Source organism: Artemia franciscana, chromosome 3 (assembly GCF_032884065.1).
Source record: "Artemia franciscana chromosome 3, ASM3288406v1, whole genome shotgun sequence".
Lineage (NCBI taxonomy): Eukaryota > Metazoa > Arthropoda > Branchiopoda > Anostraca > Artemiidae > Artemia > Artemia franciscana.
The window spans coordinates 22,185,931-22,204,018 of record NC_088865.1 but is presented as its reverse complement, the minus strand read 5'-3'; the positions used below and the strand labels follow the sequence as shown (position 1 = coordinate 22,204,018).

Sequence of the window (18,088 nt, the reverse complement as noted above, 5' to 3'; positions counted from 1 at the left end):
TTTTAGTATTTTATTGAAAAAAAAGTTTAATGTAACAAGGAAAGTTGGCCCCCTAGCTTTTGATAAAGACATTTTGCCCCTCTCCCTCTCCCTAGTTTTTGTGAATCGACCCCACTGAATGTTACAACAGTTGTTCTTGACCTGTTTTTGTGTTGACCTGATTTCCAAAGAATATTATTTGACATTTATAAAGTTAAAAGTGCTAAGTTACTTTAAAGCTAAAATCTCAAAAAATATAACAAATGTACTTGTTCAGATTGGCTTCTTTAGGGCTCAAATGGAAATCGTTATTTTAAAATACTCAGGCAACCGAAACACCATCTATGAAATTAGTTTCTTTGTAGAGGAAAATAAAGATGAACAAAATCAATAAAATCCGACTTTCTGGTTTCCATCACAGAGGGTACCCTGGCTAAATCTTCCTAAAGAATAAAAATGTTTATTAAAATAAAAAAAGAATAATAATAATAATAAATTATATAATAAAAAATATTATTTTTCTAAAATAATATTGATAGGGGTTTGATCTGTTCAGCCAAACCATCGCAGCAACCATAATCTTGCCATTTTGTGGCCCAGCTAAGAGCAGTTCGAGATTTTTGAGAAATCTCCTCTAAAGCTGCATATAATGACAATAGTTTATGATAGTACTTGTGAAGCTTTCAAAATGTAAAGAAACTGTGAGGTAAATCAAAATCAAGTTAATGCATTGTTTTCAATAAAATTGAGTGGGGCATGATTTGTTCTGTCTAACTATCGTAGTAATCTTAGTGGTATTTTGTAGCACCAGCTGCGAGTAGTTTGTGGTTTTTTCAGAAATCGTCTCGACAGCTCCACAGAGTAACAATACCATGTGCATTGTGTACAATATAGGGGAAATAATGAATAAAGGCAAAATAATTAAAGTATTAAAAAAAAAATGGGCCATGTAATCAGAGAAATCACTGCTGACCCCAAAGCTCTTAACCAGGGGGAAATAGCGGGGAAAGGAAGAATCTAACAGCTGGCAAAATATATGGCAAGGGTGGCGTAGGAAATATATCATTGGTCTCGTAGCCAATAATGAGTTTTTTTTCTTGTTTTGTAGGTGAGTAGGCAATGGGTATTTGAGACTTAAGCCCTAACCCAGACTGTATCGGTTCAATTCCACCACAAAATTGAATTTAAATGTGTAATTGCCAAAACCTTTGTGACATCTGCTACGAACATTTTGTTATTTTTCGAATATCTTGTCAAAATCTACACATAATAGTATTTAATAGCATATTTCCAGCATTCAAAATGTACAAGCAAGCCCTGAGTAAAAGAAAAAGGAAATTGAAACTATGTAAGAAATTTAATCCATTCAAAAAGGCAAAGCGTAGCTCCCTCAGTGGTAAAGGGAGAATAGTACCCAAGTGCTTAGTTTATTATTTAGTTCATTCTATTCAGTCGAACTTAAGTCCTACTCAGGCAACTTTAGCCCTATTCAGTCCAACTCAAAATTATATTTCAATTTTAGGCATTTTTTTTTTCGATTTTATTTTTAGCATTTACCCTGATGATGAAATTTGACTTTACAATCATTACAAGAAGTACGACAGAAGTTACGAGAGGTAAAATGATGAGACAGACAATAAATAGCGCAAATAGCTTAAAAATCCTCCTAGGGCCTGTTTCTGCCGGTCCATTTGTTGCTAACAATTTTTTATAAGTTCGTGAAAACAGATTTGCTAACTGACAAAATATGTATGGGAATTCAGTATACGTAAAATTTAAAAATAGGATGTTCAAATGTAAATAGCGTTTAAAATAGGATTTCGAAGTTCATATCAAGTATAAAAATCTGATACAAAACTGTAAAACATAAAAGCTGCCCATAGCTATTTCCTCATTAAAGTGATTAAGTAGTTTTATTTTAAGTTTTTGGCTCTAATTCCATTGACTTTTCTTCAATAACATTTTCAATTATAGATAATTAGTTTTCCTTTTTTTAGGAATTCCTTTTAGTTCATGGAAATATAATTGGTTGTAGAATTGTAAATGACGTTTTCTTTTGGCATGATTGGGCGTTAGTATTACCCGATACTGAGGTCGAGTTTAATGTTAAAAAAAACTAATGTCAAAAACAACCAATTCAAAAATTACGTGTCAAAACAAAATATCAAGTGAAAAATTGGAAAATAAAATTACAAAATAACATGTCGAAAATTGACTAATGTCAAAATTATACTTTAAACTTATTTTAATTGTATCCATATCTACTTTTAATATCAAAAAGATCAAATTAATTCACGAATAAACCTCCCGTTTGAACTTGTTCCTTTTCCCACTGCTGAGTTTTGAAGTAAGTTTTCTTGAAAATTATTTTTTTCTTAAATTTATAGATTGAACCAGATCTTGAAGAGTGGGGAAGTGGATTGGCAGATATGCAAAAATAGAGGGGGGTTGAGTCAGTAGGCTCATTAGAAAATATATCTTTATCTAGCAGAAATTTAAAAAACAGTTCGAATGTCATGTTGAATGTTGTTAATTATTTTTTTTTCAATTTCGTATTCTGTGAAACTTATTTTCAAAATCCAAACTAACAAGTTCTGAGTTTTTGGGGCCTCAGGGCCTATATTTGCTCGATAACTCTATTTTTCTGGGACAAATGGCTTTGAAGACGCTTCGTTTATTCAGATCTCTTATACAAACACAACAAGTTGACGTAAGACCGCCCAATCAACTCCAAATAGTTTGGCCACACAGATAAAAAAATATTTATAATGAACGAGTTAGGGGGTACTTTAAGGTATCGTATCGCCGCAAACCCTCTGTCTTGAAATAAAAAAAATATATAACAAAAGAATTCGTATATTTTCAGAAAATTCCTGGCTGGTTTTTGGCAAACAGGACTTTTCTTGAAATTCCAAAATTTTAAAGTTAAAGTTTAGCTTGTTCTCATTTTTTTATATTATTCAGGGTAACCAGTGCCATGTTGAGTTACCCAGAAAAGTAATAAATTTTATTTCTTAACTAATTTATATAACATGCATATTGTCCTTACAATACTATCTTTTAATTAGCAAAAAGAGTTTAAAAACAGAAGAATTAGTATGTTTTCAGGAAATTCATGGTTGGCTCCAAATAAAAGACCTTTAGTTCAAGTTTGAAATTTAAAATTTTTCTAATCCTATAGGACAACACTGCGGTGCAGTTGGACCTGTGGGTTCTTTTAATCCCTTGTTAACTGTTCTTGTGTTTCCCCTTGTATTGTTTCACGTGTTTTCCTCTAAAAGATATGCGTTTCCTCTTCTCGTTGGGACAAAATATCTAATTTAGACTAATTACTAGATGGACAAAGAATGAGTGAAGAATGAATGAGTAGATGGAGCAAGAAGTGTGAAATGGCCATAGCAACAGCTGTCAATTTCCTGTCTGCTGCGTTTCTATGAAAGTGTGCCTCAAAAGGCGAAGGAATCGACTCTAGACCTCTGTTTGAAATTTCTTTCAAGATTTGCTTATTAGTGTTAAAACACAGGAATGGCCCTCTTTCGGACTTTTATTGAGTCTTCTTGGTCAGCTCCTAGTAAGTACAAGTCGGTTCCTAAGATATTCAAGTCAATAATGACCAAGACCACGCTGCTTGTCAATACTACAAAATCTAAGAAGTTATTGGGGAATTTTCTGAAGGTGGTCTATAAGATAATCTGTAGTCTTGAAGGATGCCAGATAGATTGAATTTTTTATTTTAACTGGAGTTGTATCCCTTACACAAGGGACGAATTTTCAATTATAAAAGAACCTCTAGTCATATTCCTAACTCAATTATGATGTTACGCCCTATGTGACATCATTTTATATATCAATATGCATTTTTTATGGCAGTTGGTGTTTACCAAGCGACATATACCGATCGCAAATTCTTCGGTCTATCGGTATGTCCTGGTTTTGCTAGTTTGAGTACTTCCAGATAAGCTAGGATGAGGAATTTTTAATTTACGAACCTGTGATCGGATCTTAATGAAATTTGATATTTAGAAGGACCTCGTAACTCAGACCTCTTATTTTCAATCCCGACCGGATCTATTGTCATTTGGAGGAGTTGGTGGGGCGTGGGCGCAAATCTTGGAAAACACTTAGAGTGGAGGGATTGGGATGAAACTTGGTGGGAAAAATAAGCAGATGTCGTAGTTACGCTATTGACATAATCGGATCGAATCCGCTCTCATGGAGAGTTGGAGGGCACCTAATTCGTTAATTCGGAAAAATTAGAAAAAATGAGGTATTTGGATGGAACTATTTGGATAAGTTCCAATGGGTCATTGGAACTTAATCAAATTTAATATTTGGAAGGACCTCGTGTCTCAGAGTTCTTTTTTGAAATCCTGACCGGGTCAGTGACATTGGGGGGAGTTGGAGGGGGAAACCGGAAGTCTTGGAAAACGTTTAGAGTGTAGGGATCAGAAAGAAACTTGGTGGAAAAAATAAGCAATTGTCCTAGATACGTTATTGACATAACCGGACCGGATCCGCTCTCTTTGGGAGAGTTGGGGGGGCGGGGCACCTAATTCGGAAAATTAGAAAAAATTTAGTATTTTTAATTTACGAACGGGTTATTGGAACTTCATGAAATTTAATATTTAGAAGGACCTCGTGTGTTAGAGTCTTATTTTAAGCACCGATTGGATCCGGTGACATTGGGGGGAGTTGGAGAGAGAAACCGGAAATCTTGGAAAACGTTTAGAGTTTAAAATTTCATGATGGAACTTGGTGGGAAAAATAAGCACGTTTCCTAGATACGTTACTGACATAATCGGACTAACATAACAGCTAGGACGATGGAAGTTGGCAGGCGTATCAGAGACCAGACTAGATTAAATTAGAAATATTCTCTTCCTCGATCCGATCATCTGGGGGGAGGGGAGCGAGCAAATAAGATAGTTGAGAAGAATTTTTGTCGATAAAACAAATGATTGTTTTTCTTAAGTATGGCTTGTGGTCTTAGGGTATGATTCTCCCTTGGGGTACGAGAGGTCTCAGGTTTGAATCTCGGACCACCCTAATTTTTACATGAAGAAGATCCGAAACTAGATACGTGATTAATATAGCGATCGCTGAAAGTTGGCAGGTGTATCAGGGACCGGACCAGATTAAATTAGAAATAGTCGCTTCCCCGATTTGATCATCTGGGCTGTGTGGTAGGACGGTTAATTCGAAAAATTAGAAAAAATGTGATATTTTTAACGTACGAACAGGTTACCGGATCTTAATGAAATTTGATATTTAGAAGGATATTATGTCTCAGAGCTGTTATTTTGAATTCCGACCGGATCCGATGACATTGGGGGGGGGGGGGGGGGTTGGAGGGGGAAACCGGAAATCTTGGAAAACGCTTAGATTGGAGAGATCGTAATAAAATCTAGTGGGAAGAAGCTCTTGGCTTTTCTGACCTGGTCACAAGTGCCATATGAGCTCTTGGCTCTTGTTTTTTTTTTTCAAAACTTGTGTTTATTCTTGTCAATATCTTTTGTAACTTATAAAAATACGTAGATATAGTCATTTCCTTTCAAATAAGTCCTTAAGTATCTCTGTGAAGTTCTCGAAGTCAGTTCCTAAGGGAATAACGACTAAGATCACACTGTTTATCAACTTTTGAAAAATGTTAGGATCGGTGTTAAGTATAAGATCGGGAAAACGTAAGAAGTTAATGGGGAGTTTTTTATTGAAAGTGAACAAGATCACTGTATTTGACAAACATTACCTATACAAGATATTTTTCAGCAGCTGTTATGAAAGCCACAAAAGCAGGTTCAATATATTCCGATAAAAGTATAATATATTACTCTACGTGCCACTCATACGGAATTTATACAAGAATAACAAGCCGAAAGTAAAACAGTTCAAAATAGGGATGATACCTTTTTATTGACAGTGAATAGATATAAAATTATTTAACTGGATATTTCGAACACATATACAGTGTTCATCATCAGCAGTAAAACTAAAAGACATGAATAAAAATAAACAAAATATATACCTAATAAACTAATTATATATAGTTTATTGCTCTTATTTTTTTCAATGCAACAGTGGAGGCTATTCTCTTTGACCTTTTCGGTTCCGGTTCATTAGAATTATCTGATATATTACGTGGACAGAGGTCATAGCTCTTAGGTTAGGTGATATTTACTTTATTTGACCTCAGTAAATTATCATAAATTGAGTTTAATCCAAATTCACCTGTATCTCTGTTTATGGAAATATTCTTGAAGAGAATCTTTTTAATTTCGATTATTTCCCCGAAAATTTGCCTCAAACCCTGGTCCCTAGAAATCAAAGAAACATTTTCAAACAAAATAAAATGATTTGGAAAATTAAACATATGTTCCGAGAGGGCCGACGTGAAATCTTCAGGTTTGGTATTTTGCTTTAAAGACGATGAAATAGAATTATGATGTTGTAGCAATCTCGATTTTAAATTTTGGTTAGTACGTCCCACCTAAGAGTTTCCACAAGTACATGGGATTTTGTAAACCCCACTTTGTTGCTCTACGGAAGTCCGATCCTTTCCAGAATTTAAAAAACTAGCCAAAGTATTACTACCTCTTAAAGCTACCTTTAAACCATTATTTTGTAAAATTCTTTTAAGTTTTTCACTCAAACCTGGAACATATGGCAGAGAACAAAAAATATCTTTCTTTTCTGTTGTTTCCAGAATATCGTCAGAACATTCTAGAAATTTTTTCCTTCTTTTTGAAAAAGTCTGGTCAATTAACCAACCCGGATAATGGTTACTTATTAAAATCTCTTTTAACAACAATAATTCCTCCTCAATGAATTTTGGAGAACAAATTCTAAAAATGCGGTCAGTTAAAGATATGATTAAACCAATTTTTACTTGGCGAGCATGACCGAAGAAAAACGACAAAAATCTGTTATTGTTAGTGGGTTTTCTGGATGTCCTTCTTTTAAAAATGAAAATAGTCTGGATTTTAAGATTTACAGAAAACCCACTAACAATAACAGATTTTTGTCGTTTTTATACCGCAAATACAGGGGGGGGGGGGGAGAAAAATTACTAAATACAAAAGAAGCTCTGGTTCTATTTCTGAATCAAATATGATAGAAGAACGAACTTTTGTCTCCTTTTCATTCGGCCTTCTAGTGGTGGTTATGTTTATTTTATCGTTATATTATTTAGGTGAATTGTTGAAATTATCATACCTAATGTGTCATCATCTTGTATGTGAATATGCAGTTTCTGTCAAAAATTGGATTTCATTTTTGACTTTGTTTAAATACTTACAAAAGCACATAGATATAGTAATTTCTTATATATGAGCGTATCCAATTTAAGTCAAATTACATATGGCAGTGATGGTTCTAGGCTTTTTTTTTGCGCCCGGGCTAAAATCTTGATTAGCGGTTGATTATTTAATTTTTTCTTAATTAATTAATAATTTATTATTTACTTTCATTTATTAAATGCGCGTAAAAAAAATCTAAATTACAAAATGATTATAAACATTAGTTTATTTATTTGAAATGTATGTACCCGGGGCTAATGCCCCATCTGTCCCCTCCCGCTAAAACTAGCACTCATATAATGTAAGATTAATAAAATCTAAACTGTTGTTATGAGTGGAAAAAAAAATAATGTTTGTGTTCAGTATCCTATTTTATTTTTTTCATACAATTAATCAAGCGAGAAGCAGTTTTACGCGCCTGTCTTATGGCAAACAGCATGTCTCCTAGCCTGATAGACGGCTAAGTCGAACATTGTGTTTTATATTGCTTCGTCGTTTGACAAATGGCGCCTCAGAAAGAAGAGGATTGGTATACCTGTAAAATGTATAAATGAAAAAAATGTAAATATAATATTAGGATATCTATATATAATTTGATTGTAAATAATATATAAAAGAAAAGAAAAAAAAACACTTTTAGTACATTTTTGCTTCAATTATAATTTTGTATTTTAGTGTATCTTTTTTTTTAGGTCAGCAATTTCGTGACAAAAACTGTTGAAATGAGTCTGCGCGTTGCCTCTTTTGATTATTTGGGTGTTGTTGCTGCCAAACCACGGAAAGATGCTGTCACATCTCATAAGAAGAATGATCTCGTTGATGATATCATCAAAGACCCCATCACTGACTAGGAAGAGTCGGAGAATAACGTCTTGAAGAATTTAAAGGTATGCGTCAAATACAGGGTTCTCTCGGATATTCTTGTGGTGTGTTTTTTTTTAAGTTAAGCTTTGAATTTTATTGAAGAATTTAGCTTTCGAATCGTGTCTGAAGTTTCAGTTGGCTGTTAAATTTTAAAAGGATCCTACTTTCTTGGGCTGTAGTGACTGAAAGGTTGAAGTGGCCTCATTTTAAGGATGAAGGTGGTGAGATTGTCAGAGAATTTGCTTTTTGGCCATCTATCTGGGGGCAAAGATTAGAATCTTTAATAGATCGCAATGGGGACGTAGCTGTGTTAGGGCCATGCTGTTTAGTGTTGCAAAGAGTTGTTAGTAGTAGTAATGGAAGTATTTGGAAATCTACAATTTATTATTAGCGTCAAGATTTCTGTTGAAAATCTAAACTGAATGAATTGAAGCCACTGGGTTGTAAACGAATGATATTGTTTACCTTTTTTCCTTTCCATCTTTGCTGCACGATGAGCAAGTGCCCCTCTGGGGGTTCAGGTGGTGTGTGGTTGCAGTTACTTGCTGTAGCTTGCAGTTACTCTGGGACTAAATGAAAAGCATTTCATCCACGAATGGGGCTGGAAGAGATAATTGGATAAAATTTAAAGGAAGAAAGAATTGTATAAGAGGAACCAACGAGTGAAACCTTGATCAGATTGGAGAATGTGAAGCGTGTGCGAATTTATTGGCTTCCTGCGGTTTGGTGCTGACTGCCATGATTGTTGATGTAATGCACAATGATTTGCATAAGGGAAGATAAGATAATATTCATTTTCAAAAGGCTATGACAAGCTCTAATGAAGCCGAATTCGTTTCATATGATTAGAAAGAAAAAGCAAAACAAAGAAACAACTAATACAGCAGAACAAAAGTAGAAAAATCAATCAAGCATAAAAATGGCCAAGAAAAGATTTAAACGCAAATGAAAAAGAAAAAAGGTCCAAGCACAAGAAATAAAACGAACTTTATGCGATTAATGGCAAAAACAAAAACAGAAAGGGTGGGGGATAAAACAAAATCACAGGCTAAAAGAAAAACATTGCCGAAATTGCGTTCTAAGTCAAATACTGTATAATGACAAAAAAAAGAACACTTAAAATCAAGTCAAATCAGCTGTTAAAATGAAATATTTACAATTATTACAAAGAGTATTCGAGGGTAGGACGTACAAAACAGAGAAAAATCCTCTAATAATGTGATTTAGGACATATAAATTTGATAACAATTTGATCATCTGGGGGGCTGGAGTGAGAGGAAAAATTGAAAAAAATGAGGTATTTTTAACTTACGAATGGGTGATCGGATCTTAATGAAATTTGATAGTTAGAAGGACCTCGTGCCTCAAACCTCTTATTTTCAAACCCGACAGTATCCGGTGATTTTGGGGAAGTTGGAGGGCGAAACACGAAATCTTGGAAAACGCGTAGAGTGGAGAAATCGGAATGAAACTTGGTGGGTAGAATAAACAAATGCCGTAGATGCGTGATTGACGTAACTGGACTGGATCCGCTCTCTTTGGGGGAGTTAGGGGGGTCCAGTGCTTTAGCGAGTTCGGTGCTTCTAGACGTGCTAGGACGATGAAAATTTGTAGGCGTGCGAGGGACCTGTACAAATTGACTTGATATAGTCGTTTTCCCCGATTTGACCACCTGGGGGGCTGAAGGGAGAGGAAAATTAGAAAAAATGAGGTATTTTTAACTTACGAATGGGTGATCGGATCTTAATGAATTTTGATATTTAGAAGGACCTCATGTCTCAGAGCTCTTATTTTAAATACCAACCACCATTAAGCCTTTGATTTTCCTTTTAAATCAATCTATTGATTCTTAGAATTTTACTAGAGCTCATACCATGTGAGCTCTTGGCTCTTGGCTCTTCTGACCTCGTCACAAGTGCCATATGAGCTCTTAGCTCTTGTTTTATATGTTTGTGCTGCGGGTTAGCTTCAGATGGTTTACCATTTTGAAAAAGATTAATTTTAAGCCTAATTTGCTTTTTTAACTGACTAGTAATGTAAGGTTTGTCATTTGAACACGATTTTACTTTTTTCTCATGGAAGGATTTTAATTATTTGGTTTTAATCAGATTTTGGAAGTAAGACCCTTTAACATTAATGTCATTATTGTCCTTAAGAGCTGGCCAGTTTTCATTTGTAATCCAAGATCCAAACTCGAAGAGGTCTTCATTGAAAACTGGACGATAAGAGGATTGGGTAAGAGAAAATGTATGATTAAACATTAATAAACAAAAATGGTAGCTTCCTCCAAAAGGGGGCAAAGGAACAGGTGAGCTATAAAAATTGTGCATGTTCGTGCAAATCAGACCAAGAGTAGTATTTCCTTTGGTTGTTGGTATTTTTACTATTTGTTTTAAATTCAGGGAATAGAAAGGGAATTTAACTTTAGGTCATTGGCATCGCCTACTAGGAAAATACCAGCGTTTGGAAATTTGCAGAGGACAAAGTCGGCACCACTATGTAGTTGCTGGAGAAACTGCTGTCTTTGTGCAGCGTTTTGATTCGGGGAATAATAAAAGCAGCAAAAAACAATCAAAGTAAAAGGGCGACGCAAGATTTTGGGTCTCACACTTACCCAATTGATTTCGTCGTAATCTGAAAGGTTGTGGGTATGGATTAATTTAGGGAAGAGATAGTCACCTACGAATAATAATATACCACCTCCCTTTTTACTTAGGTGGTGGTTATGAGGACGAGGTTTTATGTATTGGGAGCAGTTATTGATTTTTAGAAGGTCAGGGTGCTTTGCCTGGGCCTCTGTTACAGCTATTACGTCAATTTTGTGTAATTAGGAGAGGGCCTCTAGTTCGGTCAATTTGTCGAAATTCAGGCTTCCAGCGTTCCTAACAAGGAACTTAGGAAAAGTAAAACGGTTACTAAGGCGAGCCGTTGTTTGTTTGCTTATTGTAGGAGCCAGAAGGGAGTAAGAGGAGCGTGGGTCTGGGGAAGGAGAGCACTCTTTTTCAACGGGGATATTGTTTGCTTGGCTGGGAATTGCAGCAGAATGGAGATGATCTGCTAAACGGCTGTTACTTGGTAATTGCGATGGTGGGGATGGTGATTCATGTATGTCAAGAAATTGCTGGTTTGTGGCAGAGTAAGGAGGATATAGAGTGGCATAGTATAAGAGGGGAGGAAATAGGACTTCTGTATGCGAGTGTAAGGGAGGGGAGCTCGTAATCGGGAAGGGTTTATTAATTGTTGAGCTGAAAATGCAGGGGAAAAGACTGGAAGTCGACTAGAAAAATAAGAAAAATAGCATATTATTTAAGAAAAATAAATACCATTGCCCGAACGAGGAATATTATTCTCAGGATTCCCAGGTACAACTAACGTAAACGATAGGATTTAATTAATAATGCAGAACCCATTCATCATCAAACTTCAACTGTTCTCCCTCGTAAGGTTCTATGGCTGGGAATTCACAAGTTCTAGATACGTGATTGACATAACTATACCGGATATGCTCAATTTGGGAGAGTTGGGGGGGGGGATTCCCAGTGCTTTGGTGAGTTCGGTGCTTCTGGACGTGCTAGGACGAATAAAAATTGTTAGGCGTGTCAGGGACCTGCACAAATTGACTTGATAACAGACTTTTCCCCGATTCGACCATCTGGGGGGCTGGAGGGAGAGGAAAAATTGGAAAAATGAGGTATTTTTAACTTACGAATGGGTGATCGAATCATAATGAAACTTGATATTTAGATGGACCACGTGTCTCAGAGCTCTTATTTTTAATCCCGACCGTATCTAGTGATATTCGGGGGAGTTGGAGGGGAAAACGGAAAATCTTGGAAAATTCTTAGAGTGGAGAAATCGGTATGAAACTTGGTGGGAAGAATTTGCACAAGTCCTAAATACGTGATTGAAATAACTGGACTGGATCCGCTCTCTTTGGGGAAGTTGTGTGTGGGGGGGGGGTTAATTCGAAAAAATTGGAAAAATTGCGGTATTTTTAACTTACGAACGGGTGACCGGATCTTAATGAAATTTGATATTTTGAAAGAACTCAGTATCTCAGGGTTCTTATTTTAAATCCCGACCAGATCTGGTGACATTGGGAGGAGTTGGAGGGAAAAACCAGAAATCTTGGAAAACGCTTAGAGCGGAGAGATTGGGATGAAGACATGGTGGGAAGAATTAGCACCTGTCGTAGATACGTTATTGACGTAAACGGACTGGATCCGCTCTCTTTGGGGAAGTTGGGAAGGTTCCAGTGCTTTGGAGAGTTCGGTGCTTCTGGGCGTGCTAGGACGATGAAAATTGGTAGGCGTGTCAGGGACCTGCACAAATCGACTTGATAACAGTCGGTTTCCCGGATTTGACCATCTGGGGGGCTGAAGGGAGAGAAAAAATGATTTATTTATCGGATATTAATAAAAGGACCTCGTGTCTCAGGGCTCTTATTTTAACCCGACAGGCATTAAGCTTGTAATTTTCCTTTTAAATCAATCTATTGATTCTCATAATTTTGCTAGAGCTCATGCCATAAGAGCTCTTGGCTCTTGTTTATTCTCTCTTTCTTTTTCTACTTTCAGCTTTTTTATGGCACTTGGTATTAACCAAGTGATACATAGCAATCGCTAATTCTGTCGGTCTGTCTGTCGGTCCCGGTTTTGCTACTTTAGGCACTTCCAGGTAAGCTAGGGCGATGAAATTTGGCAAGCGTATCATGGACCGTTTTCCCGATTTGACCATCTGGGGGGGGGGGAGTGAGGGGGGTCGGTTAATTTGCAAAAAAATAGAAAAAATGAAGTATTTTTAACTTATGAGCGGGTAATTGGATCTTAATGAAATTTGATGTTTGGAATGATATTGTGTCTCAGAGCTCTTATTTTAAATCCCGACCGGATCTGATGACATTGGGGGGGGGAGTTGGAGGGGGGAAACCTAAAGTCCCGGTTTTGCTACTTTAGGCACTTCCACGTAAGCTAGGACGATGAAATTTGGCAAGCGTATCAGGGACCGGACCAGATTAAATTAGAAATAGGGGAAATGGGGGGCCGGTTAATTCGGAAAAAATAGAAAAAATGAAGTATTTTTAACTTATGAGCAGGTGATTGGATCTTAATGAAGTTTGATGTTTGGAATGATATTGTGTCTCAGAGCTCTTATTTTAAATCCCAACCGGATCTGATGACATTGGGGGGAGTTGGAGGGGGGAAACCTAAAATCTTGGAAAACACTTAGAGTGGAGGGATCGGCGTGAAACTTGATGGGAAAAATAAGCGCAAGTCCCAGATACATTATTGACATAATCGGAACTGATTCGCTCTCTTTGGGGTAGTTGGGGGGGGGGTAATTTTTAAAAATTAGAAAAAATGAGGTATTTTCAACTTGCGAATGGGTGATCGGATCTCAATGAAATTTGATGTTTAGAAGGATATCGTGTCTTAGAGCTCTTATTTTAATCCCGACCGGATCTGATGACGGGGGCGGGGAGTTGGGAGGGGGAAACCTAAAACTTGGAAAACACTTAGAGTGGAGGGATCGGGATGAAACTTGGTGGGAAAAATAAGCACAAGTACTAGATACATAATTGACATAACCGGAACGGATCTTCTCTGTTTTGGGGAGTTGGGGGGGGGGGCTAGGGTTAATTCTGAAAAAAATGAGGTATTTGTAACTTACGAAGGAGTGATCGGATCTCAATGAAATTTGGAAGGATATCGTGTCTCAGAGCTCTTATTTTAAATCCCGACTGGATCTGGTGACATTGGGGTGAATTGAGGGGGGGCCTAAAATCTTGGAAAACGCTTAGAGTGGGGGGATCGGGATGAAACTTGGTGGGAAAAATAAGCACGAGTCCTAGATACGCGATTGACATAACCGCAACGTATCCGTTCTCTTTGGGGGAGTTGGGGAGGGTTAATTCTGCACAAATTAAAAAAATGAGGTATTTTTAACTTACGAAGGAGTGATCGGATCTTAATGAAATTTGAACTTTGGAAGCATATCGTGTCTCAGAGCTCTTATTTTTAATTCTGACTGGATCCGGTGACATTGGGGGGAATTGAGGGGGGACCTAAAATTTTGAAAACGCTTAGAGTGGAGGGATCGGAATGAAACTTGGTGGGAAAAATAAGCACAAGTTCTAGATACGTGATTGACATAACCGGGACGGATCCGCTCTCCTCGGGGGAGTTAATGCGAGGGTTAATTCTGAAAGATTAGAAAAATGAGGCATTTTTAACTTACGAGTTAAGAAGGAAACATGTTTGAGAAGGAAGCATGATAAGAATACAATATGCATAACAATTGTAGCAAACAGATTTTGCATGGAACTCGAGTTTGTTCGAACTGGCGAGTTTGGTGCTTCTGGACGTGCTAGGACGATGAAAATAGGTAGGCGTGTCAGGGAGCTGCACAAATCGACTTGATAAAGTCTTTTCTCCAGATTCGACCATCTGGGGGGCTAAAGGGAGAGGAAAAATTAGAAAAAAATTAGGTATTTTACGAGTGGGTGATCGGATCTTAATGAATTTTGATATTTAGAAGGATACCGTGACTCAGAGCTCTTATTTTAAATCCTGATCGGCATTAAGCCTCTGATTTTCCTTTTAAATCAATCTATTGATTCTTAGAATTTTTTTAGAGCTCATAGCATATGAGCTCTTGGCTCTTAGCTCTTCTTGCCTCGTCACAAGTGCCATATGAGCTCTTAGCTCTTGTTTATCTATGCCTTAAGTCAATTTCTTTTGTTTCATCTTTTTTCAATGTTTTTTTTTAGTGCTCTATTTAGTGGTAAAATTTGCAAATTCATTTTCAGTAATGCCAATATCAAATGGATGAAGCTACTCATCAGCTGTTCAACAACACTTTTTTTTGCCCATCCTCCCTAGAAGGATTTTGAAAAATGCTTATTTTTTACATAATTACATTGGAAAATGGCTCTTTTTTACACTTTTGTTGTAAAATTAAAAAGACACACACGCATACAATAAAGCTATAATAAAAAATAGCACACAATAAAGGTATAATAAAAATAAACAATATACAAAATTGCTGTTATAAAAAAAAGATCAAGTTTTTTTTTCTCATTCTCTTTTTTCTCCTCTTTCAGATATTTTTTTCCTGTCCGGTTTAGTGGATTTTACGATCTTTCTTTTTTTCCATTGTTTTTGTGCTAAATGTTATATATTTGTTCTTTAACAGACCTCTCTTATTTTTGTGCTCTTTTTTACAGATTAGATAGTGAAATACTCTGTAGGTGTATAGTCACGGGATAAAATTATTCATTTATTTTTATGCATGTCGTCTGATAGGCTCTTTAGCTAGTAATTTAGTTAAACTATGCATTTAATTAATAATTAATTACACCTCTGGTCATCGTAGACATAAGCTGTGTCCTCCTGATTTTACCGTCAAAATAATCATCCATTTTTAATATTTGTGTAGCAAATTAAAACTACCTGCACCTTATGATTAATTACCACATCTCAGGGGCAAACACTCAGGGATTGTATCGTGCTTGTCATCCGACATTGCTGTAATGAATTATCATTTTAAAGCTCAGCTGCCGAGATGATAGTTGCCGATTCATGCCAGAATCACACACATGGGATTTTGCACAGGAAAACCAAATAGACATCATGTGAAGGAGTCTCATTTGATCAGGGCTTCCACTTCTAGGGAGATTACTCCATTTTAGGGAGAAATCACCTCTTTTAGGGATACTTATTTTGAACCTAGGGATAAAGGGAAATCTGGGGTAAAGTAACGATTTTTAGGGAAATCTGGGATAGAGTAACGATTTAAAGAATTCCCAAAAGAAAAATCCGACCAAAAGTTTGTTGACAAGTGGCTTTAGTTACCAATGTATAAAAAATCGGATAGAGAAAAGAGTTTCAAACAAGTCAAAGAAAAATACTTACGTACCACACTGTAGGTTATGTTTGAAGTATGAATATAGTGGGAAATCAGAGTTGTCCAGGCATGCTCTGACCAAGCAGCATATAAAAGCAAGCAATGAAATTGAGACAAAGGTTGGCAGTGGTAGCTTTGAAAAACTTCTGTCTGTAGGCAGCAATTTCAAAGATATTGAACAGCGCATCTATATATTTTTGGCAGAACCTAATTTGCCATTAAGTCTTGCAGACAGTTTGTTCCCTCTCCTAAGAAAATTATTTCCAAAAGACCAGGCCCTAGAAGGGGTCACTCTGGGTAAACAGAAAGCTCCAAACATTCTGCGACATAATTTTTCTTTGGTACTACGCAACCAGTTAGTTGAGTTCCTCAAAACTCCTTTTTTCTCTGTGATAATTGTTGAGACCACTGATTGTTCTGTTGATAAGGAACTAGCTATCATTGTAGTATTTTTTTTTTAGTGAGAAAGATCTAAAACTTCATGTCGAAGTATTGGACATGGTTAAGTGTAGTGACGGATCGGCTGAGGGTCAAACTAACTGCATCAAACAAGTCATTGAAAAAAAAGAGCTCGATTCCCTGGCAAAATATTGTTGAATTTAGTGGAGATACTACTTGCGTCATGTTTGGAGTCAACAGATCTGCTTCAACGCTAATTAAAGCCAGGGTGACCCGTATCTTGAATTTGAAATGTTCATGCCGTCTTTTTCACTTATGTTCATCCTCTGCATGTTTGTCACTTTACAAAACACTAGAAGACCTGTCGTAAAATATCTATGCCTACTTTTCCAAAAGCGCTTCCACGCAAGATAAGTATGCTGAATTGTAGGAATTCTGTCAATGCAAAGCACTCTTGCTTCTTTGGTTGTCCCTTCAGACCTGCATAGAGAAGCCTATTGAATATCAGATTGCTCTTACTCAGTATTTCATAGAAACCATGTTTGACGACCCAACTGCAACCAATGACCTTATCTTGTCAACATTTTAAAGCAAGTTGACAAAGCCATACCTTGAATCCATGGACTACTCTCTTTGCCTCTCCAAAAAATTCAACACAGTTTTTTAATCTGAGCTTCCACTTCTTCACTCCGTAAAAGTAAGTGTCAGCAAACTTGTAGATGGCGTTGCGTCTAACTTCATGAAGCTGGACTATGTTCGCAGTGTTGGTTTTTATACCGAACTAGATCCTTACCTTTCAAGTGAGTACCTGCCTTTAGAAAAAACATATGTGGAAATAGCTGCAACAGATTCAATGCAAGAACACGTAGATGCTGAAGAGGCAAGCGATAGTACTGGTCGTTTTCGCCAGTCTTGTCGAAAATATTATATAGTCCTAATCAAGCAGATCCAAGACCATTTCAAGTTTGAAGACGAAATTTATGACACTTTGGTTTTGGTTAAACCAAGAAATGCAAGACATTTGTAACCGAAATTTCTAAGGCCACTATTTGCGAGATTTCCTGTTCTAAGAGAAAAGCGTTGCCTCCAAAGAATAGACATAGAGAGGAGGTCATAAGCAACGACTGATGTCACTGAGCTTCATTTGGGAGATGCCCAAGTTGAAGACCTGTCAGTTGAACAGTACTGGATTAAGTCTGAAGACTCGCAGTGGCGAAATCAAGTACCCAGAATTGCGGAGTTGCACATCATTGATCTTCTCTTTACCTTTTAGCAATTTACAAGCTACGCGTTTGTTTAATCTCCTGAAATTAATCAAAACAGACGTCTGAAATAGTTTCAAGAATGTTACACTAGTCGCACTTATTCGAGTCAATCATTGGTTGAAAACGAAGATAAAACTTCATCAAATGTCAGCATACCGAAAGCTGTCCCTGGCTTCAAGACGAAGGCAAACGCTACGTGCGATGAAGTGCCGGAGATGACACTTGATTAAACTTTTTTATGTGTTCTTGGTAGTGTAGAAGATGTTATATATACCATTATCTGAAATAAAAAAGAACAATTTGATGCTGCTTTAAGTTTTTTTTCGTATGAATTATATGGAAATATAAGCCAAAATATCAATTATACTAGGGAGAAATCAGACC

At 36.6% G+C, this 18,088-nt stretch overlaps 1 protein-coding gene across 8 annotated transcripts in view; it reads left to right on the top strand.

Moving 5' to 3' along the window:
• The window catches only part of LOC136025022 (uncharacterized), a 125,266-nt gene that overhangs the window by 85,420 nt on the left and 21,758 nt on the right, over window positions 1–18,088 (top strand). For 7 of the 8 annotated variants that reach the window (XR_010616998.1, XM_065700659.1, XM_065700658.1 and 4 more), the window contains 2 exons: window positions 3,316–3,550; window positions 7,964–8,158. Coding sequence is in view for 7 of the 8 variants with exons in the window: in XM_065700659.1 (XP_065556731.1) it covers window positions 3,316–3,334 (19 nt within the window). In the remaining variant the exon portion in view is untranslated. The remainder of the gene's footprint in view (window positions 1–3,315; window positions 3,551–7,963; window positions 8,159–18,088) is intronic. The other variant, XM_065700661.1, reaches the window with a different exon arrangement.